Consider the following 26,534-nt stretch of genomic DNA (forward strand, 5'->3'; position numbering starts at 1 on the left):
CATAATGCATAAAATCATATTTTGGGCCGGCGCCACAGCTCAATAGGCTAATCCTCCGCCTGCAGCACCGGCACCCCAGGTTCTAGTCCCAGTCGGGGCGCCGGATTCTGTCCCAGTTGCTCCTCTCCCTGTCCAGCTCTCTGCTGTGGCCCGAGAAGGCAGTGGAGGATGGCCCACGTGCTTGGGCCCTGCACCCCATGGGAGACCAGAAACACCTGGCTCCTGGCTTCGGATCAGCGCGGTGCGCCAGCCGTAGCGGCCATTGCGGGGTGAACCAACAGAAAAGGAAGACCTTTCTCTCTCTCTCTCTTGCTGTCCACTCCGTCAAAAAAAAATCATATTTTGAAATCTGGTAGAACTTTTCTTTCTTAGGAATTCCTTTGCTATTCTTGATTTTTTTTCCTCATGTGAATTTTACAATAAGTTTGCCTAATTCCATAAGATTCTGATTGGCATTTTCACAGGAACTAAGTTGAATTTATTGTTAATTAGCAAGAACTGTCATGTGGTATCAGGACTCCTCATGGATGAAAATGGTGGTATTTCATTTATTTCTGTCATTTTTCCTTGCTATTTAAGGTAATCCTGTCCACAAAACTTTAGATCAAAAGGTGAAACACATTTCCATTCCAAAACCAGCAATAAGAAACTAGAAAAATGGTTATTAACATTTAGCAATTATAGCAAATTATTTATCATACTCAATTCATGAAATTTTTTAAAAATTTATTATTTATTTGAAAGGTAGATGAGGCAGGCGCTGTGGCGTAGCAGGTAAAACTGTCTCCTACAGTACTGGTATCCCATACAGGTACCAGTTCAAGTCCTGGCCACTACACTTCTGTTCCTGCTCTCTGTTATAGCCTGGAAAAGCAGTAGAAGATGGTCCAAGTCTTTGGTCACCTGCACCCATGTGGGAGACCCAGAAGACACTCCTGACTCCTGGCTTCGGATCAGCCCAGCTCTGGCCATTGTTGCCATTTAGGGAGTGAACCTATGGTTGGAAGACCTCTCAAATATATAAATAAAATCTTTCGCTCCCCAGTGGCCGGAGCTGGGCCAGTCTGAAGCCAGGAGTCAGGAACCTCTTCTGGGTTTTCTTGGGTCATCTTCTACTGTTTTTCCCAGGCCATTAGCAGGGAGCTGGATTGAAGTAGAGCAGACAGGACTCAAACAGGTGCCATACTGGATGCCAGCACTGAAGGTGGCAGCTTAACTCTCTATGTCACAATATCAGCCTAGCAAAATTTATTTTGAAAACCTAACCACAGGGCTGGCACCGTAGCACAGCGGGTTAATGCCCTGGCCTGAGCACCAGCATCCCATGTGGGCGCTGGTTCGAGACCCGGGTGCTCCACTTCCGATCCAGCTCTCTGCTATGGCCTGGGAAAGCAGTAGAAGATGGCCCAAGTACTTGGGCCCCTGCACCCGTGTGGGAGACCCAGAAGAAGCTCCTGGCTCCTGGCTTCGGATCAGCGCAGCTCCGGCTGTTGTGGCCAACTGGGGAGTGAATCAGCGGACGGAAGACATCTCTCTCTCTCTGTCTCTCCTCTCTCTGTGTAACTCTGACTCTCAAATAAATAAATAAATCTTAAAAAAAAAAAAAAAAACTAACCAGCTGTGGCAATCATGGTGGCACAGTGGGTTAACAGCTTCTTAGTTTACACCTATTTCACACTGGACTGCCTGGGATCAAGTATTACTTCTAATTCCAACTCAGCTTCCTGCTGATGGGCACCCTAGGAATCAGTAGATAATGACTCAAGTACCTGGATCCCTGCCACCCACATGTGAGACCCATGTTCCTGGTTCCAGCCCAGCCCAGACCCAGTGGTTGCTTGCATTCTGGGGTGAATCAGTGAAGGGAAGTTCTGTCATTCTGCCTTTCAAATAAACAAAAATAAATTTTAAAAACTGAAGAAAGAAAAAGACATATAGCCATCTGCAATAACTCTTCAAAATGTAAGTTATATCTCACTACATTCAGAAAGCCTTATTGGATCTGTCACCAACAGTACTTTCCCTTTCCTTTGCCTCCTGAAATTACTATGGTCCACATCAGAAAGATATAAACTGATACCTTATTAAGTAATATAGGCCTGCATTGTGCTTTGTTTGACCTACAATGTGTGTTTTAAAAATTGGAGACCAAACAAGGGTATTTCATACAAAGAAAAAAATCACAGGATTTCAGACTCTTTTAAAATTTGCAGGCTATGTCACTTTCACTCTAGGATTCAACTAAAAGAGGCTCCATTTCTATGCGTCCTTTCTATGGCAAGCAAAGCACACACTGGTTCTTAAAAGTGACCTGCTAACTTCCAAAAACATTTTGGTCAAGGCAACATCGTGGTAAGACTAACTTCAAAGATGATGGCAATGTATAATCCTACTATATGCCTAAAAGGTAGAAAAGTCATAAGCATTTGATATAATTGATAACTTGATTTGCCTATGTCTTCCCCATCTAACTATTCTCCAAACTACACCAGAATTATTTTCAAAAATATGGATCAAATCATCTCACAATTTCACCAGAAAAAGAATTTTTATGAAACTGCATGTAACAACTATGGAGTAGTCAACACCTTTCATAATTTACTTCTAACTTTTTGTTAAAGATTCATTTATTTAGTCATTTGAAAGTCAGAGTTACAGAGAGAAGAGAGGTGGGGCGGGGAGGTGGGGTGTCTTCCATCCGATGATTCACTCCCCAATTGACCTCAATGGCCAGAGCTGTGCCGATCTGAAGCCAGGAGACAGGAGCTTCCTCTGGGTCTCTCACGCGGGTGCAGCGGCCCAAAGACTTGAGCCATCGTCTGCTGCTCTCCCAGGCCATAGCAGAGAGCTGGATTGGAAGATGAGCAGCCAGGTCTTGAACAGGCTCCCATATGGGATGCCGGCACTTCAGACCAGGGTATAAACCTACTGCGCCCCAGCACCAGCCCCTACACCTAATTTTTTTTTTTACCAGCTTCTTTCCCAGTATTTCCTCTTACCTAGTCTATTCTCTGGTCTTTCAGAATTTTCCTTGGCATATATTTTAAAACTTAACTCAAACATCATCTTCTCAATTTACTCTCATTTTTCCACTATGTACGAAGAAGTCAAATATACCTCCCCTATACTTACAAATAACAGTTTACTATAAACACTTAGTTTTCATTCATTCAAAGCAATTAATGCACCAAACACTTAAAATAGCATCACGTGTGTGTGTACAAGAATATGAGGCCCCTGGGTTAATACTGATGTTCTTATTCATCTTGATATTCCCTATAACACCTGACACAAAGAAACTAAAAATACTGGCCTAATTGAAATTCTATTAAAACTGAAGACAAGGTAATAAGAGCTACCGACATCTTACTTAAGCTGCATCTACTTTTAAGCCTACATATACTGTTTTCAAAACTACATGTACCCACACACTTAAAGTAGAACTTTTAGAGATGAAATTTTATTTAAATATTCCCATTTCTTGGGCTCTATCTTCACTGCTCTTGGAAACAGTTTAGCTGCAAAGATTTAGGGTGGGATTGTTATAAAGGTCATAAAGGACTCAAATTACTGCAATAAGTGCTTTTAATATAATCAACTCACATCTTTTAGCAATTTTAAGTTTATAAGCAGCTAAGTAAATTACAGTTAAGTAAATTAAAAAATATAAATTTTAATAGTGCTAGCACATCTATTTCTGTTCCAAAATACCCATAAGTTATATTGAAATAGAGGATTGAAACATTTCATTATTTTTAACCTACTACTATTCAAGTACTAACATTTAAAAATACAACACTAGATACCAGCACTGTGGCATATCAGGCAAAGCTGCTGCCTGAGTTGCCAGTATCCCATATTGGCACCAGTTCAGGTCCTTGCTGCTCCACTTCTGATCCAGCTCCCTGCTAACATGCCTGAGAAAGCAGCAGAAGACAGCCCAGGTACTTGGGCCCCTGTACCCAGGTGGGAGACACAGAAGAAGCTCCTGGCTCCTGGCTTTGGATTGGCCCAGCTCTAGCCACTACAACCATTTGGGGAATGAACCAGTGGATGGAAGATCGACTGATCTCTCTCTCTTTCTCTCTCTGCCTTTCAAATAAATTAATAAAATCTTTAAATACAATACTAAAAAGGCTTTGTTTTGTGTATCTGAGTACAATAGTAGAGAACTAGGAAAAAGGAGGCATGATAAAAGATAATGGAATACAAAGTTTTAGGATAGTTGGTTTGGAACATTGAAGTCCAATTAAGTAAGAAATAAAAAGAAGTCAATAGCCTTGACAATTTCAGCAATGCCAAAACAGTAATGGAAGAGGAGGCCACAATATACTCATGACAGTGAATGGAGATAAGTAAGTGTGATATATGAAGTTGTTATTTTAGGAGTTATAGAAACAAATGGAAGAAATTATTTAATGGCACGATCCAGTGGAATTTTGCTTCTGAATACTTAAGATTTAAGTATCTTTGTAGGCAAAGAATGGGTCAGCTGGAATAAGCAAAGTTTACAAGAAGACAGGACCAGAGAGTAAGTAGAAGGATTAGCTTTGGAAGAAAGAACAGTCACCTCCTATTCAGAGAAAGCTGGCAAACTAGAATGAAAGAAAACTTTGACAATTTATAGGTTCTTCTTTAACATGTTACTGCTATTTTATATCCTCCCTCCCTCTTGCCACCCCAAACCAACCAAGACCACAAGACCTCTAATATATGAAATGTCAGAATCAACTGGATCATAATACCAATATTCCTATATTACTGTGAATGCCTCCATTTTGAAAATATGACAAATTAGCACAAAGAATACTGCTTCTTACTTCTCCTAGGTTAAATTTAAGGCTGGCTATTCTGCCTAAATATTGGATCATGTCTCTAGGAAGCAGAATACAAATAATGGTATAATAAAAATTCAGGGGAGGATATTTGGCTTAGCTCTTAAGATACTGCTTGGAATGCCCACATCTCAAATTCTTTAGTTTCAAACTCCAGGTCTGCCCCCAATTCCAGCTTCCCACCAAGACACCCTCTGGAGGGCAGTAGTTGGTGGCTCAAGTAGTTGGGTCACTGGCAACAAACAGGAAACCTGGGCTGAATTTAGGGCTCCCAACTTCAACCTGACCCAGCCCACGCCATAGCAGGTATCTGAGGAGCAACCCAGCAGATTGGCACTTTCAATCTCTGTCCACCTGCCTCTCAAACAAATAATTAAATTTAAAAAGAAAAAGTCAGATAATATTTAACTATTTCCACACAAATAATGTAGTCAAGGTTAAAAACAATGAAAATCTTTGTTGTATAATAATTTGGGCTTTATACTGTTTCTAACAGAAAGATTCAAAAACTATTGGAATTTTTTTATTGATAGGAATATCATTGTTATACCAACAAGTGGTTCATGGTGAGTCCCTACTTAGTTTCAGGATGGGGGCTTGTCACCATAAAGACTAACAAACCATGTGATTAGAGGGTTGAGACTTACAGCTAGGCCCATTTCCAGGGAGGGAAGAGAGGTTGGACACTGAACCCAATAATATGGTCAATGATTTAAATCAATTAAGTCTATCTAACACTAAATAAAAATTTGACACCAAAGCAGGAAGAGCTTCCTAGTTGGTGGACACACTAATGTTCAGGAAGGTTGACTGCCTTATTCCCTGAGGAGAGGACACGCTCTCCATCTCAAGCCAGGCCTTCTCTTATGTGTTTCTTCATTTGACTGATCCCTCTGATCTGTATCCCTGACAACAAAACTGTAATCATACTAACAAGTACTTCTTCGAGTTCTGTGAGTTGTTGTAGTGAATTACCAAACCTGAGGGGAATGTGGGAACATCCACATTTATAGCCAATCAGTCAAAAGTATATGTGGACTGGGACATCTGAAAGGCAGCTTGCATAAGATGCAAGGGCAACCTTATACAGAACCGATCCTTTAACTGTGAAGTATGATGCTAACTTTGAGCTACCATCAGAACTGCACACTCAATAGAGTCTTTAAGCCAAAAGAGCAGCAAGTGTTAAATATTGTTACGAAAAAACAGTCTTGGACATTTCATTCATTAAAGTGAGCTGTCTATACCATGATTTAAGAAATTCTCTCGGGGCTGGCACTGTGACGTAGCAAGTAAAGCTGCCGCATGCAGTGCTGAAATCCCACATGGGTACCAGTTCTAGTCCCAGCTGCTCCACTTCTGGTCCAGCTCTCTGCTATGGCCTGGGAAAGCAGTGGAAGATGGCCCAAGTCCTTGGGCTCCTGCATCCACATGGAAGACCCAGAAGAAACTCCTGGTTCCTGGCTTCGGATCGGTGCAGCTTTGGCCACCGCGGCCAACTGGGGAGTGAACCAGCTGATGGAAGACCTCTCCCTCTCCCTCTCCCTGCCTCTCTGTATAACTGTTTCAAATAAATAAATAAATCTTTTTTAAAAAAAGAAATTCTCTCATAAAATATTCATGGTTCTCATTCTTCGATCAAGGAAATAAATTCTTGAATAAGGACAAAAGTCTACACAACTCTTAAGGTTAAGAAAACAGTAAGCCCTTACGTATTCTGTTCATATCTATTCCTATGTTTTAAAAGTGAATTTACCAGCAAGTGACCTGCTCCTACATGTGAATTATGATTTTTCCATCAAATGGTAAGATAGTAATATTTCCCACTGAGACTGGGGAGGATATACCAATTTCTATCTCCTATTCTATTAACTATCATTTACTATGCCTTACTTAATATAGCTATTATTGATTCAAAGATCTTTGATGTCTTACTAAACATTTCATTTCTGTTTATTCAAAATATTGCATTTAATATTTTTGTCACAGAAATAATACTGTAAGTATTTGCTTGTCAAATTTATCCTAGAACAAAAACAAAATAAACATTTAGGAAAGAAAACTGATAAAGGAAATACTAAAAAAAAATGACTTGGTAATTATTTCTTTGGAAGTTTGATCTAATTGGGGAAATGAAATATATACATAAAATGAGTTAAGCAAAATATTTTTTAAGTTCAAATAAGGGTATAGGCTGAGAACATAGGGCCAATTAAACAATATGAAATCAATAAGAGGTGTTAAACATATAGTTTTCTGTTCAATACAAAGGCTTGTAATGGTCACTGAGATAGGATATAGTTTAATTTGTGATCAGTAAAACCAATATTTCATGTACAGTAATTTTCTAGTGTGGATTTCTAAGATGTACAATTTGTTACATCTAATGTTTAAGGAAAGTTGTTTTGGTATTTAAATTTAAACAAATTTCTTTGAAAAATTCTAAGAACAAGGTGTTACCTTTACCCACAGCTTTGTAGTAACTAGTTTCTACATATCACCTCAGCTCATTTCTGACATTTTTATATGCTTTAACATGCTGCTGATATCAGAATAAATTAGAAAATTTCTAGAAGCTAAGCTAGAATGGAAGCAGTTTTGAAATGTCAAGTTCCAAAAGGCCTAGGCACTTGAGAGAATGGATTATAAAATGTTGCAAAATGAAGAATCATGAAGAAACTAGCTGACAGTATAGAAACATGAGAAATATTCAGAAAACAAAAGTAAACAAAAAATAACAAGTCTATTCAAATGTATAATATGGAATCACAGAAATATATCAATTTTTTAAAAAGGAATTTGGTCTTAAACAATGTTAAACCTAATTTAAGAATTCTCATAATAATGCCTCTAAAACATCAACAATTTCATGAATCTCAAAAATGTGTTTTTTACAGGAAATATTCATTACATAAATGAATAAGATAAAGTCCCTGGTAAGTGATACACAAATGAGGGAAAGCTGATAACTTTAAAATGTTGATAATTTTAAAATGATTCTAAAGGTGAGTTAAAAAATATTTTCATACTTGTTCATACTGCATTACATGTAAGTCTCAGGAAGAGACTCTTTTTGTTAATTAAGTGAATAGATGACTAGAAAGATAATCAATACAGAACTTAAAAGAAGCAGAAATTCTTCTTGTTCAAACCAGACACAATATCCTACCACAGAAATCAATCTAGATGCCTACTGTCCAACAACCTGGATCAAAATAAATAATATTAAAGCAACTGAAAGTCATTGAATTTAAGTAAGAATGTAGAAGAAACAATATATATCCAACTTAAAGAAAAAAAGTGATACTGTTCTTAAACATACACATATCATAATTTAACAGGAATTTATCAATGTTAAGACTGCACATACAAATATTCTATGAGGCAGTTTCCGGTATCTGGCAAAGAGTATGCCATGTTCATTTTTTCACATTATTATAAACCCAAAATAAGGAATTTTGAATGTTTATTTTAAAGGACAAGTTTGATAATATCACAAATCCCAAAATTTTAAACAAAGCAAAGAGAGATACTTCTTATCCTTGGAAGAAAAGTCAATTAAGATAACAGAAAATGTTTCCTTTCTGTTACTTAGTGTGGTAATACATAAGCCAGCAATCAGCTAAGGTTCTTACCATAAGGTTAACTGTTAGGTAATTTTCTTGGGGGGGATTTCTTTCTCTTTGGGTAACTACAGTAAGGCTTATCGTTTGTATACAAAGAAATATCCACATTCATTTACTAACCTGGCCCAGTCCAGGCATACCTCCTCCAAGTCTAAGAAGTCTGTCCATATTTCTAGAAAACAGAAACAAAGGAAAACGTTCCTAAGCACAAAAGTGTTTACTCAATTGCTATCTATATAATTCACCTTCAGTCACTCAGTATGTCAAAAATATTGGTGGTAATTACAACACAACATCAGACTTCCTGTTAATTAACACCACATATTAATTCAAGAAGCTGTCTTCCATGCTAATTAACAGACCTTATTTTACCGCTTTGGTTTTGGGTTATCCCCAGTTTTAAAGACAAGCAATCTTAGCATACTTTCAAAACTTTGCTATCATTAAGTTAATTATATTTTCTTATTGTTATCTAATAAAATACCTGAATGAGGAAAAAAGTGCCTGAAATACTTATCATATGTATGATTGAATTTCCTTCAATTTGTCCAGAGTGTACAAATAAAAATCTTCACTTTTAAATTAAATTTTAACATCCTCATTAGTAAGTTCTGTGCTAATTAACTTACAGCTTGTCAGTTATCATCAAAACTACATGTGAAAGACATTGTGAGCAGATTATGGATCTCTGAATTAGCATCAAAGGCTTTTTAAAAATGAACTCATTATACTAAAAGAAATACTATAGAGTAAACATGTAAGTGCACTAAGAGTGTTCTAGAACCTATAGAGATACTTTGTATTATTTCAGATGCTGTGGAAATATATACCTTTCTCAGAAGAGAAATGAAACTTCTATTTTCAAACTATAATTTCAGAGTTAATCAATAAAGAAGATTAACTTTAAAATGTCAATCTGATTTATTTTTAATGTTTGGAATAACTCAGAAGACATTCTTGTAAGCTTGAAAAGTTCACAGAAGAAATGAAGAAATGGCAAATGTATTTAAATGGCTTCAAATACACAAAAGTAGTCCAATTGTTAAAATTAATAGCAGTGTAAGTACTTAAAAATTAAAATTTTTTCTCTATTTGAAAATTGCTACTATGCCTTAAAAATCCCCTTCTTCCTAAACTTTGCTTTTGAAAATGAAGTATTACTACAAATTACATGAGAGGTTTACCAACAAATTCATGGAAAATGTGTATGTATGGATTCAAAAAATTGAGCACACCTTTTAATTCAATGGTTCCATGAACTACTGACGTATCCTCATACTCTAATTTAATGCTAACCAATTAATTTAATAATTTATTGTGTTATTTTACTAGTCAGAACATTATCGGCGTCTTAGAAATGCCTCAAGTCCCCTTCCAGTCTCTACCACCCTTTCAAAGATGGAATTCCAACTCTAACAGTACAGATCACTGCTATTGTTTTTGAATTTGACATGAAAGCAATCAGATACTTCTTGCTTCTGGCTTGTTTTACTCAACATGTTTTTAAGATTTACAACAGATAAATTCACTTTTAAAATGTAAAAGCATATTTAAAAAGAAACTTGACAGACCAATTTTCTGTTTACAAATTTTACTTATCCTCCTAAAAGCAATATTTACAAATAAAATCTCCATCAAATTCCCACTAAAATTCGACTCAACTCTGGCATTCAATACACAGCACTTTTTGAAGGTCAGAAAAAAAAAGCATAAAAAGAACAACAAAATATTGTATATTTAAAAATACTGAGGACAGTTCTCTTCAATATATTACCAAGTATATTTTAAAACATTGAGAATATTTCTCTACAATATTACCAAAAAAAGAAAACATTTTCTTTTGAAGTTAACAAACAACCAGTGGGGGAGAAAAATAAGCAGTATACTCTAAATTATCAGAGCACATATCCATACACACATATCTGTATGCACTCTCACACACACAAGTTCCAGGCCAAAGTCAATTCCCAGCTGTGTTCAGTTTATCTAGTCTCCCTGTGTTGTTTCTGATGACTTTACATAGGCTCCAGATGCTGTGAATATACAAGAGCAATGTGGGGAGCAGAGGGAAAGAAAATCTGGCAGGTCAAATTTGTGTTTTTAGCAAAATTAGATGTCTCAGCAAACAGGAAAAAAATATTTAACAAATTAAAACATTTAAGATAAGATAATCAGGTTTCATAAAAATACTAACATTTGGAAATTAAATATATTAATAAATATTCTAAATCCACTAGTTTAAAAAATCTGGCTATCACACATATTCATAATTTGGTAGCTGTTAAAAATAATACATTTTCATAATATTTCTCTATCAGATCTTGAAAGAAAAGGTAAAAGTGAAATATATTCTTAAACCTCACCTGGTCAATAACTACAATTCTCAGGCGTTAAGCTTCAATTTATTGAGACTGACAAATTTCTTCTTAACTCAAGATCCTGCTAATTCAAGCACATAGAAGAATTTTCCCCTTGTGGTTTATTTTTCTTTCTCTCCTAAAAAAAAAGTATACAAGAAAATTATTTTGAAAATTAAACAGAAAAATTTTATATCAAAATCTTTTAAAAGGAGCAAAACTCCTGAAGATCTTATAGAAATTCAAATTAATTTTTAATCATTTTCTGAGAATATGTAATGATCTACCATGCAGAGTGCTACAAGAGCATAGTAATTAACTTAATATCCAAATTTTGCTGGTATTTTTCATCTTTGGACATTAATGTTGATGATTGAAATTTTATGATTTCTAGTCTTCTTTCAAAAAAAAGAATTTACTTATATTTTTAAATAGAATTACATTCCAATGTGCAATTATTGTATTGCTTCATTATACAACAAATCTATGACATATTATGGAACCTTAGTTATTTTTCTTGTATTTTAAAAGTTCGCTATTCATCAGCCTAAGAAATTACTTCATCATTTCTTAATCAATTATTCCCAACTATGCCAAAAAAAGAAAACAAGAAAGCAGAACGATAGGAATTGTTAATGCAGTAGTAACTTCTAGCAATTACATTATCCTTCAGTTCTCGTCTTGCCAAACCATTGACTCATCTTTCATTAACAACAAAAAAAACTGACATCAGTGTTGTAGTCCTAATTTTTTAGCTTTCACTGAAAGTTGAAAATTTACAATTTTTCACTTTGTATCCATAACAGCAAAAAGGAGGAAAACTGACAGGAAAAAAAAATTCACAGCTATTAGAAATCACAGAGTAAATGCAATGAAAAAGAAAAAAAAAAAGGCATTCTAGTCTCTAATAATGACAATAAAATTACTTATACAAGCAGGGTTTACTAACTGTGGTACTGCTGACATTCAGATTTTTGTTGGGGCGGGGGTGGGGGGGCTCTAGTGCATTAGAGGATGTTTAACAGCATCCCTGGCCACTATGAGCTAGAAGCAAGTAGTACCCACCCAGTCACCCTCATTAAAAAAAAAAAAAAAAAAAAAAACGGTCTTCAAGGGGCCAGCATCCCATATTAGCACCAGTTCAAATCCAGTTCCCTGCTATTGCGCCCAGGAAAGCAACAGAGGATGACCCAGGTGCTTGGGCCCCTGCCACCCAGGTGGAAGACCTGGAAGGAGTTGCAGCCATTTGGGGAATCAATGACAGGATGGAAGATATCTCTCTCTCTCTCTCAATCTCCTTCCCCACCGGCTAGCATTCAAATAAATCTTTAAAAAAAGAAAAAAGTCTCTAAGCATTGGCAAATGACCCCTGGAAGGGCAGAAATACTCTCAACTGAGAATCACTGATAATAAAATAAAATGTCAGACTCATGCACTTTTTTTATGATTTTTAAAAATTTTTATTTAATAAATATAAATTACCAAAGTACAATTTTTGGATTATAGCAGCTTTTTCCCCCCATAACCTCCCTCCCACCCACAACTATCCCATCTCCCACTCCCTCTCCCACCCCATTCACATCAAGATTCATTTTCAATTATCTTTATATAACAGAAGATCAATTTAGTATATACTAAGTAAAGATTTCAACAGTTTGCACCCATACAGAAACACAAAGTATAAAGTACTGTTTGAGTACTAGTTATTGTGGGGAGCAACTCGGACTAGACTAAGTTACTGGAATTAAGACTTATTCTATGCATCTGCTCTCCCACAATATGGCGCTGGGAGAGAAGAAAACAGCTTCTACACAGCTGCCTCCAGTTCAGCCAATAAACTGTAGGACTTGCTCCTGATTGGAGGAGAGCAGCGTACTCGGCGTGTGGGCAGCCGAGTTGGGATTGGCAGAGGAGGACTATAAAGGAGGAGAGAGACAGCATGCACCAGGAACATCTAAGAGGAACATCTAAGGGGAACATCTAAGGGGAACATCTAAGGGGAACATCTAAGGGGAACACCTGTGCAGCCCCCGAGAGAGCCGGCCGGTGGTGTGCCGCTCCCCTGCAGAAGTGGGGAAAGTGGCCAGGGGGAACCGCCCTTCCACGGAGGTGGAAGGGACAGTAGCCAACCCGGGAAGAACCAGCAGCAAACCCGGGGAGGGCCGAGCAGACGAAAGAACAGCGCAGGGTCCTGTGTCGTTCCTCCACGAAGAGGGGGAGCGACATAATGGTGCCGTGACTCGGATATGAAGCCTAGGCAGGGTTTAGTGTTGCTCCTCCACGAAGAGGGGGAGCGACATAATGGTGCCGTGACTCGGATATGAAGCCTAGGCAGGGTTTAGTGTTGCTCCTCCACGAAGAGGGGGAGCGACATAATGGTGCCGTGACTCGGATATGAAGCCTAGGCAGGGTTTAGTGTTGCTCCTCCACGAAGAGGGGGAGCGACATAATGGTGCCATGACTCGGATAGGAAACCTAGGACGGATAGGAAACTTAGGAGGGAAGAAACGGGAAGAAATGGGAAAATTTCGGAGAGAGACTAGCAAACAGCCTAGGGAAAAGCCGGACGAAAAAGGTGCCGGAAAAAGCTATTGAAAGCCTAGGCATAGACTCGGATACGGACTACGGGGGGAAGCTGGGCGAAATCTCTAAGGTCGAAAGCGAAAGTGAAAGCTAGAACAAACAGACTTGGATACGGACTGTGGGGAGAAGCCAGGAGAAATGAGGGAGGAGTATTGTTGGAGGAAAGCTTGGGGAAACATACCGGGTAGAGAAAAATGTTAGGGAAATTGAAGCCGTGGGGGGCAGGCCGAGGCGGAGACGAAAGACACTTTGGGATTCTCAAGTTAGCCCAGGAATGGGGGGCGAAGAGTTGAAACCAGAAGCGGAAACGTGAGCTGGGTTGAATTCGCCAGGTTAGCCCGGGGAACTTAGATTGAATGCTAGTGGCGGAGACGTAAGCTACGCTGTGTGACTCGCGGAAGCCGCCGTGTGCAGAGAGAGCACGGGGCACAAGTAGATAGGGAACGCTGGGCTAGTGCGAGACCGCGGAGTGTGTGCACGAAGCCGAGCCGCACAGATAAGAGAAGCGGGCTGCAGCGGATCAGCCGGGAAGCCGCCGAGAAGCAGCCTCGGGGCGGGCGCCGGGAAGCCGCAGGGATAAGAGAAACAGAAGTTTAGAAGTAAAATGAGAGAAATAGGAATGCTGGTAGATAGAAGTAAAATAGGAGAAATAGGAATGCCCGGAGATAGAGAAACAGAAAAATAAGGCCTCCCAACAACACAGCAATGAGAGAGCTTGGATTCGGTCTGCCTGATTAGTGAGGCGATGAGCACCTGCGGGCGGCTAGCAGCTTATGCGCCGCAGGTCACCGAAGACAGGCACGTTATCAACACCAATAAGTCACCCCACAACATGGCAATGAGAGAGCTTGGATTCGGTCTGCCTGATTAGGGCGGTAAGCACCAGCAGGCGGCTCGACCAGAGTATGAGCTGCAGGTCACCGAAGATAGGCACGAATCAACACCAATAGGCCTCCCCACAATATGGCAATGAGAAGGCTTGGATTCGGTCTGCCTGATTAGTAAGGTGGTAAGCACCAGCAGGCAGCTCGAACAGAGCATGCGCTGCAGGGCACCGAACACAGGCACGCATCAGCGCCTAAAAACCTCCTCACAACATGGCGAAGAGAGGACCCGGATTCGGTTTGCCTGATTGATAGGACTTGTAAGAACCTGTGGCAACTCTAGCAAGTAGAGCAGAGTGTGTGCCGCGGGACACCGAAGACAGGCGCGTATCAACGCCAAAAAATAAAAAGAAAGGGGGATCTGTGGGGAGCAACTCGGACTAGACTAAGTTACTGGAATTAAGACTTATTCTATGCATCTGCTCTCCCACAATATGGCGCTGGGAGAGAAGAAAACAGCTTCTACACAGCTGCCTCCAGTTCAGCCAATAAACTGTAGGACTTGCTCCTGATTGGAGGAGAGCAGCGTACTCGGCGTGTAGGCAGCCAAGTTGGGATTGGCAGAGGAGGACTATAAAGGAGGAGAGAGACGGCATGCACCAGGAACATCTAAGAGGAACATCTAAGGGGAACATCTAAGGGGAACATCTAAGGGGAACACCTGTGCAGCCCCCGAGAGAGCCGGCCGGTGGTGTGCCGCTCCCCTGCAGAAGTGGGGAAAGTGGCCAGGGGGAACCGCCCTTCCACGGAGGTGGAAGGGACAGTAGCCAACCCGGGAAGAACCAGCAGCAAACCCGGGGAGGGCCGAGCAGACGAAAGAACAGCGCAGGGTCCTGTGTCGTTCCTCCACGAAGAGGGGGAGTGACATAATGGTGCCGTGACTCGGATATGAAGCCTAGACAGGGTTTAGTGTTGCTCCTCCACGAAGAGGGGGAGCGACATAATGGTGCCGTGACTCGGATATGAAGCCTAGGCAGGGTTTTGTGTCGTTCCTCCATGAAGAGGGGGAGCGACATAATGGTGCCGTGACTCGGATATGAAGCCTAGGCAGGGTTTAGTGTTGCTCCTCCACGAAGAGGGGGAGCGACAAGTTATATCGTTAATTCACATAGTACAACACATTAAGGACAGAGATCCTACATGGGGAGTAAGTGCACAGTGACTCCTGTTGTTGATTTAACAATTGACACTCTTATTTATGATGTCAGTAATCACCTGAGGTTCTTGTCATGAGCTGCCAAGGCTATGGAAGCCTCTTGAGTTTGTCAACTCCGATCTTATTTAGACAAGGCCATAGTCAAAGTGGAAGTTCTCTCCTCCCTTCAGAAAAAAGTACTTCCTTCTTTGATGGCCCATACTTTCCGCTGGGATCTCACTCACAGAGATCTTTCATTTAGGTCACTTTTTTTTTTTTTTTTTTTTTTTTTTTTGCCACAGTGTCTTGGCTTTCCATGCCTGAAACAGACTCATGTATCTTGAGATGACAATATCCTAGACTAACTTTCTCAAATTTATGAACCAATGACTGCTGGGGAGTTTGGCAGGTCCTTAAAAAGTTAAATATAGGAGCAACTGTTTGGCTTTGTGCTTAATAAGGGAGTGCCTGCGGGCAGGCACTATAGTACAGTTGGTTCAGCTGCCGCTTAGGACACCTATATCCCAGGTTCTAGTCCCACTTCTGGTTCCTGCTTATGCACACCCTGAGAGGCAGCAGATGAAGGCTCAACTACATGGGTCGCTGCCACCCACAGGGAAGATCTAGAGGGAGTTCCTGGCTCCTGACTTTAGCTTGGCCCAGCCCCAACTGTTGCAGGCATTTGGGGAAAGAACCAGCAGAAGGAATATCTCTTGCTCTTAGTTCTTTGATTTCAAATAAATAAAAATAAGTAAATAAACATTAAAAAAATATATGGGAGTGCCTGTCCTGGTTCTGTTCTCTATTCCAGCTTCCTACTAATGCATAACCTAAGAGCCAGCAAATGATGGCTCAAGTACTTGAGTCCTTGCCATGTTGATTTCCTGGTTCCTGGCTTCAGCTTAGCCCAGCTCTGGCTGTTAGGTGCATTTGTGTAGTGAAACAGCAGATGCAAGATCTCTGTCTCTGTTTCCAGTCGGTCTTTCAAATTAAATAAATAAATAACTTAAATGTTAAATACAGACTTACCACGACCCAGTAATTCCAGTCCTAGGTATATAACCCCAAAGAATTGAAAACAGGTACTCAAACATATGCACATGCATTTTTAAAACATGACCATTCACAACAACCAAAAGGTGGACACAGTCCAAATGATCAACAAAGGATGAATGGATAAACAAATTTTACTATATACATACAATGTAATGTTTGGAATACTATTTTGTTATAAAAGAAATGAAGTGTTGATACATGTTACAACTTAGCTAAACCTCAAAATACTACACTATGTTAAAGAAGTTAAGCACAAAAGGTCACATATATTGTGTCATTACATTTATATGAAGTATACAGTAAGTCCACAGAGACAGAATACAAATTAATGGTTGTTACAGGTTGGTGGAAGGGAAAAACATGGCAAACTGCTTAATGGTAAGGATTTTTATCTTGGGATGCTGGAAATACTCTAGAACTAGATTAAAATAATTGAACAATATTGCAAATAAACTAAATGAAAATAAATTGGTAATTTTAAAATGGTCAATTTTATATTGTGTGAATCTCCCTCTCAATGAATAATTTTTTTTTTTTTTTTTTTGACAGGCAGGAGTGGACAGTGAGAGAGAGAGAGACAGAGAGAAAGGTCTTCCTTTTGCCGTTGGTTCACCCTCCAATGGCCACCGCGGCCGGCGCGCTGCAACCAGCGCACCGCGCCAATCCGATGGCAGGAGCCAGTTACTTTTCCTGGTCTCCCATGGGGTGCAGGGCCCAAGCACTTGGGCCATCCTCCACTGCACTCCCGGGCCACAGCAGAGAGCTGGCCTGGAAGAGGGGCAACCGGGACAGAATCCGGCGCCCCAACCAGGACTAGAACCCGGTGTGCCGGCGCCGCAAGGCGGAGGATTAGCCTAGTGAGCCGTGGCACCGGCCTCAATGAATAATTTTTAATAAGGGTTAATGAGTGAGCAATTTTTTTAAAAGATTTATTTATTTATTTGAAAGAGGTACACAGAGAGAGGAGAGGCAGAGAGACAGAGAGAGAGAGAGAGAGAAAGGTCTTCTGTCCGCTGGTTCATTCCCCAATTGGCTGCAATGGCCAGAGATGTGCCAATTCGAAGTCAAAAGCCAGGAGCTTCTTCTGGGTCTCCCACACAGGTGCAGGGGCCCAAGGCCTTGGGCCATCTTCTACTGCTTTCCCAGGCCATAGCAGAGAGCTGGCTCAGAAGTGAAGCAGCCAGGTCCTGAACCAACGCCCGCCCATACAGAATACCGACGCTTCAGGCCAAGGCGTTAACCCACTGCGCCACAGCGCCAGCCCCTGAGCAATATATTTTTAAGACTAAAAAAGATGACATTCATGTCCAATTAGTCATTCAACAAAAAGGACTTCATCAGACACTATTTTGCAACAAACATCTGTTTTGTAATGTATGATGTATTATTTGATCTTTTATGATGCTGATATAATTCATCTATAGACAAATGCTAAAGTATATATAAAGGTGAATTAAAAAATTAGGTAATATAGAAACAAAAAACGTTACTTCACTGGACTAATTCTAATGGTGTTTATAAACCTAAAAATAAAATGTTTTGCAATTATAGACCAAAGACTATGGCTATCCACTCTTCAAAACTTTGAGCTGCCAATATTTTCAGAAGTACTGTATTTGGGAAGATAAAAATTTCTAGAGATGGATGATGATGGTCATACAACAATGTGAATGCACTCAATACTACCTAATTATACATTAAAAATGGTTAAAAATTTAAATTGTAGGCATACATATTTTACACACACAAACACACACACACAACAAAGCATGACAAGTACAAGAAGAACCACAAGTAATAAACCAGGGCCTAGTAGAATTGTATTTGGAATATTGAACTGTTCCTTACAAGAAGAGATAGTCCAGGGGCTGGCGCTGTGGCGTAGTGGGTAAAGCTGCTTCCTGTAATGCCAGCATTCCATAAGGGTGCTGTTTCTGGTCCCAACTTCTCCACTACCAACCCAGCTCTCTACTATGGTGTGGGAAAGCAGTAAAAGATGGCCCAAGTGCTTGGGCCCCTGCACCCAAGTGGGAGACCCGAAAGAAGCTCTGGCTCCTGACTTCAGATTGGCACAGCTCCATCCATTGCAGCCAACTGGGGAATGAATCAGCAGACAGAAGACCTCTCTCTGTGCCTCTCCTTCTCTAACTCTGACTTTCAAATAAATAAATAAATATTTACAAAAAAACCCCCTATATTTGCTATATTTAACCATTATTAATATTTCTAATATAATTATTTTTTCACTAAACCTTTATTTTTATTTCTGTAAATTATTCATAAAATGATTAGGGCCAGACTTGCAGCAGAATGGTTAAAGCTGCTGCCTGCAATGCCAGCATCCCATATGCGTGCTGGTTTGTGTCCTGGCTGCTCCACTTCCAATCCAGCTACTTGCTAATGGCCTGACAAAAGCAGTGGAAAAGTGCCTGGGCCCCTGCACCCATGTGGGATACCCGGATGAAGCTTCTGGCTCCTGGCTTTAGCCTGGCCATCTGGGGAGTGAACCAGCAGATGGAAGGTATCTCTTTCTCTCCCTTCCTCCCTCCTCCCCACTCCATAACTCTTTCAAATAAATAAATAAATCTTTTAAGAAATAACCTAGGCCGGCGCAGCAGCTCAATAGGCTAATCCTCTGCCTGCGGCACCGGCACCCCAGGTTCTAGTCCCGGTCGGGGTGCCGGATTCTGAACCAGTTGCTCCTCTTCCAGTCCAGCTCTCTGCTGTGACCTGGGAGTGCAGTGGAGGATGGCCCAAGTGTTTGGGCCCTGCACCCCATGGGAGACCAGGAGAAACACCTGGCTCCTGGCTTCGGATCAGCGCGGTGCGCCAGCCGCAGCGGCCATTTGGGGGTAAACCACCAGAAAAGGAAGACCTTTTTCTCTCTCTCTCTCTGTCTGTCTAACTCCGCCTGTCAACAACAACAACAACAAAAAAGAAATAACCTAGAGATGTAAAAAAATAAGAAAAGTCCACTAGACTCAGACACATGGAAGACGATAACTCTTTTTTCTCATATATGAGGGTTAAGTGCTATTACTCACAAGTTAGAGTGCCAGGATTCAAATACTGGCTCTAACATCTACTAGCTCTGTGTCTTTGAGTCACATACCTCTCTCCCAGCCTCAGTTTCCTCATCTGCAAAATGAGAAAACTGAACCATCTCTTAGCTGCTTAGAAGCTTAAAGACAACAAAAGACAAATTTTTAGTATGATTAGTATATAGTAACTAAAAAGTGAAGAATAGCTAGCTGCTGTCATGAGCACCATCATCTTACAAACATAGCTACCAAAACAGATCATTCTTCAGTAGTTTGCCACTTACTGGTTTTCAAAACACCAGGCCTCATATTTCACAATACTAAATTAATTACATAGGAGACAAGGACCTGGATTATTCAGAACTTAGCAAAGAGGTTCACAAGGTTCACAAAGTATTACATTATAACATAAAAGAAAACACTTTAAATTCTCAGAAATAAATGTAATGCACAAGATCTATAGATCTAAACCAGACGTTTATACCTGTGAAAAAGCAGAGGCCTCAAAAGCCCATTCATAATATAACTAATTTAAAACATTATTAGCTAATATGAATAAAGTATTTATATCTAACACAATGTCCTACATACGACAATATTTAGGATCCTTATTGGGAAAATGGTAAAAAAAAATTAGTAGTACTTTCAAAGGCTATTGACTTTAAACTTTTTTCTTTATTTCTCAAGTTACTATCTGATCAGAACTTAATATTGTTCAACCATGTTCATAATGAATTTAAATCAACTCTCAAATACTTATAGGAAATGTATGGAACCAAGGATAATTCTAAAAAGTCAATCCATCAACATTATATTAAATGGACCTTACAATTTTTCAAACTTTTCACCAGGGATAACATTATTTTTAATTCTTAAAACTCAAACAAAATCATAAAGTCCTTAGATGTTCAGGCTTATCATTCTGTTTCCTAGTTCATTATTCATTTTTTACTCCCCAAACCATTCTGCAGTTAAATACTATCATTTTTCAAACTGATGATAAATGTTTAGGTTGCTCCACTGTAATCTGTGATCACATTGTATTTCTAATTCCTCTGCTCTTTGGTTTGTGGGAAGCAATTAATATCTTAAGGACTTTTTTTCCCAGTGTTAGAAGTAGAAAGAGTTAACATTAAACTTAATTATACAAACAAGATTTAGTGAAGCAAGACCTTCCAGGGTTTAAAAGAAGGGAATTATAAAAAATCTATGATGTCTCCTAATCACAGCATTCAAGTAAAACATTTACTGAATACTGTCTTGCATACTCAAGAAACAGCAGTTTGCACTGGAAAAACCTGAGGGAGAGGAGAGTATGACATAAATCTGTAAAAACTATGTAATGTAAAAGGACAGCTGTATGGAGGAAAGTCTTACCAGTCAACCTAGATTTGAATCCTGGCTTTACAACCTACTTACTGGAACAAGGTACCTTCTTCTGAACTCGACTTCATCTCTAAAATGGGTATAATATCTACCTTGCAAATCTGCTGAGATTAAGCCTGAATATCCTAGGTACTCAATAAATGCTGTTACTGTTATTATCTTAGAACTGGGAGAGATTTAATCTAGTTCTCTCATTTTATAAACGGGGACACCAAAATATCACCAAGCAGAACACAAAATGTCAAATTAGTACACAAGTAGGGTATGAGATAAATTCATTAGAAATCACAAGACTATGTAGGCAAGATTTTCACAGGTGTACATGAAACTACAAAAGGAAGATTGTTATGAATTTGAAAACAAAAAAGTACAATTGCGGGGGCTGACACTGTGGAGAAGCAGGCTAAGCCTCCAGTGCAGCACCAGCATCCCATATGGGTGCAGAATCGAGACCAGGCTGCTCCTCTTCTGATCCAGCTCTCTGCTTATGGCCTAGGAAAGCAGTGGAAGATGGCCCAAGTGCCTGGACCCTTGCACCTGTGTGGGAGACTGTGAGGAAGCTCCTGGCTCTGGGCTTTGAATCGGCTCAGCTCCAGCTTTTGTGGCCATTTGGAGAGTGAACCAGGAGATGGAAGACCTCTCTCTCTCTCCACCTCTCTCTGTCTGTAATTCTATATCTCAAATAAATAAATAAAAGTATTTCTTAAAAAAGTACAATAGCTTCATGTAATTAATTTTCCAAACATGTGGTTCTGAATTTAAAAACTAAGCACAAAGTTTATATGGCAATTACAAAATAAGAAGAATCTACAGCAGACAGGTTAAAATTCAACTTTTCAATTACAATGACAGTATTATTAACCAATCACTTTGAGGAGGGTGGGGGATCTTCCAAACTCAATAGGTGAAGCTTTAGTAAAAGGTTATGACTCAAAACTTTCTTCCCTTGGCAAGATTTAACTTTGTTAGGGACAAATTTAAGACAGGCTTTCCACTTACGGCTTCAGTAACCACATCTTTCCTTAATTCTGAGCCAGCATATCTCTCAATTTCTATAAATGCACTATAACCCATGCAATCTGTTTAAAACATGCATAATTTAGGCCGGCACCGCGGCTCACCAGGCTAATCCTTCACCTGCGGCGCTGGCACCCCAGGTTCTAGTCCGGGTCAGGGCGCCAGACTCTGTCCCGGTTGCTCCTCTTCCAGTCCAGCTCTCTGCTGTAGCCCGGGAGTGCAGTGGAGGATGGCCCAAGTGCTTGGGCCCTGCACCCGCATGGGAGACCAGGAAGAAGCACCTGGCTCCTGGCTTTGGATTGGCCGACCGTAGCTGCCATTTGGGGGGGTGAACCAACAGAAGGAAGACCTTTCTCTCTGTCTCTCTCTCTCACTAACTCTACCTGTCAAAAAAAATAAAAAAAAAAAAAAAAACCATACATAATTTAAATTTTAAAAAAGCCACTTAGTGGTCTTATGAAACAAAAAGGCTATCATTATACTAATCATCTCCAAACTGAGTTGTTTTTATTTCCACATCATTAGTATTTTTCTTTTGCTTTACTCAAACACATCAAGTCAGCAACACGAAAAACACTTTCATGAGCAGTGAAAAACACTATGCTAATTTTTCAAGCCTCTCCTGACTTTCCCATGACATCTTTACCAACTTTTGTTTACCATTTTAATTTCTAGAAATTCTGACTCAGTGACTAGATCTATAATGACATTCCTTTAAAAAGTTTACATTTTTATTCTTTTGACAGTAGGGAGCTAAGTCCCCAGGAAAAAAAAAGTTCCGGGAAGTAACACAGAGTAGCAGATTTCAACTTTTACTGAAAGCGGGACATGTGATCAACTTTCAGCTACTCAATTAGGACAACATTGAACATAAGTTCATAGGCGTAACCTGAATAACTACTGTTAGTTTTAATGATATTCAACGTTAAAGACTTGCATCTCGGAGAAGTTTCGGTTATTTTTTGGACTTGAAAAGCTATCACTAAGAGAAAATAAGCCAAACCACCGGAGGGACAGATCATAAATCAACATGCAATCAATGTAAAAGTTCATTTTATTCCCTCTCCTTTGTTTCCTCTGTCAGCTTTGACGTTTTTCAACACAGGACTAATTACCAATAGAGCACAGGCAAATAGGCCATAAACAAGAGCTCTCCATGGATAAGGAGGATAGGTTCCCAAGACGATGGGAATTAGTCAAGCAAAAACCAGTTGAAGAAGGAAACCACATCCCGATCTGACCCTGCCAGAGACCCCCGAGGAACCTGCGAGGAGTACGAAGGAGCCTGGGCTCCTCCCTAAGGTCCCCGGCCTCCAGTGGCAACTCGGCTGGGCAACATGACTCAGGAAAGCACGGGGATGGCAGCGGCCTAGCGCGGCTGTCTCCCCAGCCCTCCCGGGCCTGCCTTCTCGGTCTTACCTGAAGGAAGGCAGGGACAGGAGGCCACGGTCTGGACCCTTGTCTTGCAGCGGGGATAACGCGTCGGCGGAGGCGGCGGCGGCAGCGGCAGCGGCAGCGGCTCAGACCCGGCCCGGCTCTGGCTCCACGAACCGGCGATGAATCAGCCCTATTCCATTCAAAAGAGTCGCCCAGGCCTCCGCCGCGAAGCACTTCCGGGTTCACTGCTCTGCTTCGGCTTCCGTTCCCCTGGCGGCCAATTGGAGACTACTCGAGAGTCGAGCGGGCGTCCCAGGGGAAACGCACGGTGCAGACCGCGCGGGTCCTGCGGCTTCTGCCGTCTCACCGGGAGGAGGAGGCGGAAGTTTGCGCTCGGGCCGCCCCCGCCTCTCGGGTGTCCTCCTTTTTCCAGGCCCACCTCTGTGTTCCCCGGCCGCAGGCGAGCTGTGGGACGCCGGCACCGCCAGCCCCTGAACCGGCTAGGAAATGCAACTCTTGCTGTTGCGGACCCTAGGGTCCTTTCGTTGTGGTGTCCACCGCCATTGCGGCCTTCCACAAAAACTCACAAAGGTAAACTTGAACTAATTGGTCATCTGAAGGAAGCAAAAAAGAAAAAGGGGCTGGTATGTTTAGAGGGGATGGTCAGACGCGCTTTTTCCGTAGCCCACTTGACCCCCCACTTCTTTACTGCTTTGCAAACATTGAATTTCAAGGAAAACTAATGTTCCCAAATATTTTAAGTGCAGTTCAGTTCACAGGGTTTAAGGAATCCTTTACTTAAATATTTTCTCCATATAATTATCAACAACCACGTTTTACTGGTTGATCTGCTCTGTGCTAGGTTTTCTAAAAGCAGGAATAACTACGGACAAGTTTATGTCACACTTTGGGTCTAGTTAGGCCTCTATTCGGGCAACATATTTACCACGTCCCTCTTTCTTTCTCAGATATGTTGCAACTAACAAACATCTTTCAAACATTCCTAAGAATTATGATTAATCTACTGGATGGAGGGTGAGGAGAGAGGACAGCATCAAGATACAAAGCTATAATGTGAGTTACACAATATATTAACATCTCTATCTAAAAATGCTTAATAATGTTACAGGTAATAATTATATTTGGAGTCAGGTTTTATGTTTTCCCCCAAAACTTGTGTTTTGTTTTGTTTTGTTTTGTTTTGTTTTGTTTTTGGTAAATAACCCTCCAAGTAACTTCCCTAATCAGAAACCTGAGATTAGGTACTGCTTGTTCGGCTTCCCAATTAATCCCTCTAGAAAACATGAAGTGTCTAATCTCCATAATAACTTTTACAGTCCACCAGCCCACTTTCTCCATTCTTCCCAGGTTAGCCTTAGTGAAAGCCTTCCTCACTTTTTTCTTAAAATTCTGCAGTTATCCCCTTCATTTTCATGCTTCCAGTCTCCCCCCTTTAACCCATTCTTTACTTCATTGGCAACAATTTTTGTGCTATACAAATACAGTCATGCCCCTTAAAATTCCACTCAAGGTTCCCTGTAACCTTCAGTATAAAGGTCAAAAACCCCTCAACTATGGAGCAGTGTTTGCTCCAGCCATACTGAATTATTTAGCTGGGGAGTGAGATGTTTCTAGGGGCTTTGAAAATCTCTGCCATATTCCTGGGAATCTGGAAGGTAGCTTGCATGGTTGGAGTATACACATTTCTATGGTTATCTGAATACTGTAGAGAGACCCTAGAAGGCCAGTTAAACACTCACCTCTGAACTTGTGACTATTCTGGCAAGAAGTAAATAAATGCTAAGGCAGAATTTTAAATTGTCCTGAATGAGTGTTGAAGGTGTGCCTCAACATATCACATACTAATCCTCTCAGCAAAGGCTGTGGCACTTCTTAGTTAAAGATGTTTAAGGAAACTTCTGTGCAATCATTAGCTGTCAAGTAAATTGAGTAGCAACTTTCGTTGGTACCACACAAAAGCAACAGCTACAACAACAAACAGGAAGAACAACAAATTAGAATATATCCAGAGTTTTTGCATATATTTTAAAATGTCCAGTTTTCAAAATAAAAAGTACCTTCATACAAAGAAATAAAAATGTATGGCCCATTCATAGGCAGGATAAAAATCAATACACAGAAACTATCCCTGCAGAAACCTACATGCTTGACTTACTTGATAAAGACTTAAATCATTTTGGGGCCAGCACTGTGGTGTAGTAGACTTAGCCTCTACCTGCGGCAGGTACCATATGGGTACTGGTTCCCATACCAGCCGCTCCTCTTCTGACCCAGCTCTCAGCTGTGGCCTGGAAAGCAATGGAAGATAGCTCAGGTGCTTGGGCCCCTGCACCCACGTGGGAGACCTGAGAAGCTCCTGGCTCCAGCCATTGCAGCCATTTGGGGAGTGAACCAGCAGATGGAAGACCTTTCTGTTTCTACCTCTCAAATAAATAAATAAATAAAATCTTTTTTAAAAATTGGACATTTTAAATATGTTCCCAAAGCTGAACCATATATAAAGAGCTAGAGAAAAGCAGGAGAGACTTTTCCACCAATTGGATACTGATAAAGAGATATAAATTAGTTTTTAAAACCCAAATAAATCTTGAGTTGAAAACTGTAACTGTCTTTGTCCATTTTGTATTGCCATAACAAAACACCTGAGACTGAGTACTTTATTTTTTTAAAAAAGGTTTATTTAGCTCAGAATTCAGGAGATTCAAGAGCATTGCACCAGCATCTACTTGGTTTTGATGAGAGCATCAGTGAACAGCATTACAATGGTGGGAACGTATTTGGAAAAGCCATCAAAGAAAAGTGCCAGCCTCGCTTATTTTTGTGGGAACTAATTTAGTCCCACAGACCTGACCCCTTCCTTCAAGACAGTATTAATGCATTCACAAGGATGGAGCCCCTAAGACCTAATTACCTTCCACTAGGCCTTTACACTTAAAGGTTCCACCATTTCTAAAATACCACACTGGGGAAAAACACTTGAAACCTTTCGGGGCATGCCATACCCAAATCAGCAATAACTAATATGAAAACTGCAATAAAGGGCCTCAACAGCAGATCTGAGCAGATAGGAGGAAGAAGCAGTAAACTTGAATATGAGTCAGTTGGGGTTATCTAGACAATGATGAAATAAAACATCCTCAAAGACCTATACAAAATGAAGATCTCTAAAGGAGAAGGGAAAAAGAAAAGGGTAGGTACAGTATTTGAAGAAATAAT

General features: G+C 40.3%; 1 protein-coding gene across 2 annotated transcripts in view; it reads right to left on the reverse strand.

Moving 5' to 3' along the window:
- Nucleotides 1–23,519, reverse strand: part of PSMD14 (proteasome 26S subunit, non-ATPase 14) — a 111,476-nt gene extending 87,957 nt beyond the window's left edge. The window contains exons 1-3 of one of the 2 annotated variants that reach the window (XM_051849541.2): nucleotides 23,340–23,519; nucleotides 10,825–10,957; nucleotides 8,582–8,633 (exon numbers count right to left, since the gene is read on the reverse strand). In XM_051849541.2, the coding sequence (XP_051705501.1) occupies nucleotides 8,582–8,629 (48 nt within the window). In that variant the 5' untranslated portion in view covers nucleotides 8,630–8,633; nucleotides 10,825–10,957; nucleotides 23,340–23,519. The remainder of the gene's footprint in view (nucleotides 1–8,581; nucleotides 8,634–10,824; nucleotides 10,958–23,339) is intronic. The other variant, XM_051849542.2, reaches the window with a different exon arrangement.
- Between the last annotated feature and the right edge of the window lie 3,015 nt (nucleotides 23,520–26,534).

This window comes from Oryctolagus cuniculus, chromosome 3 (assembly GCF_964237555.1).
Source record: "Oryctolagus cuniculus chromosome 3, mOryCun1.1, whole genome shotgun sequence".
Classification (NCBI taxonomy): Eukaryota; Metazoa; Chordata; class Mammalia; order Lagomorpha; family Leporidae; genus Oryctolagus; species Oryctolagus cuniculus.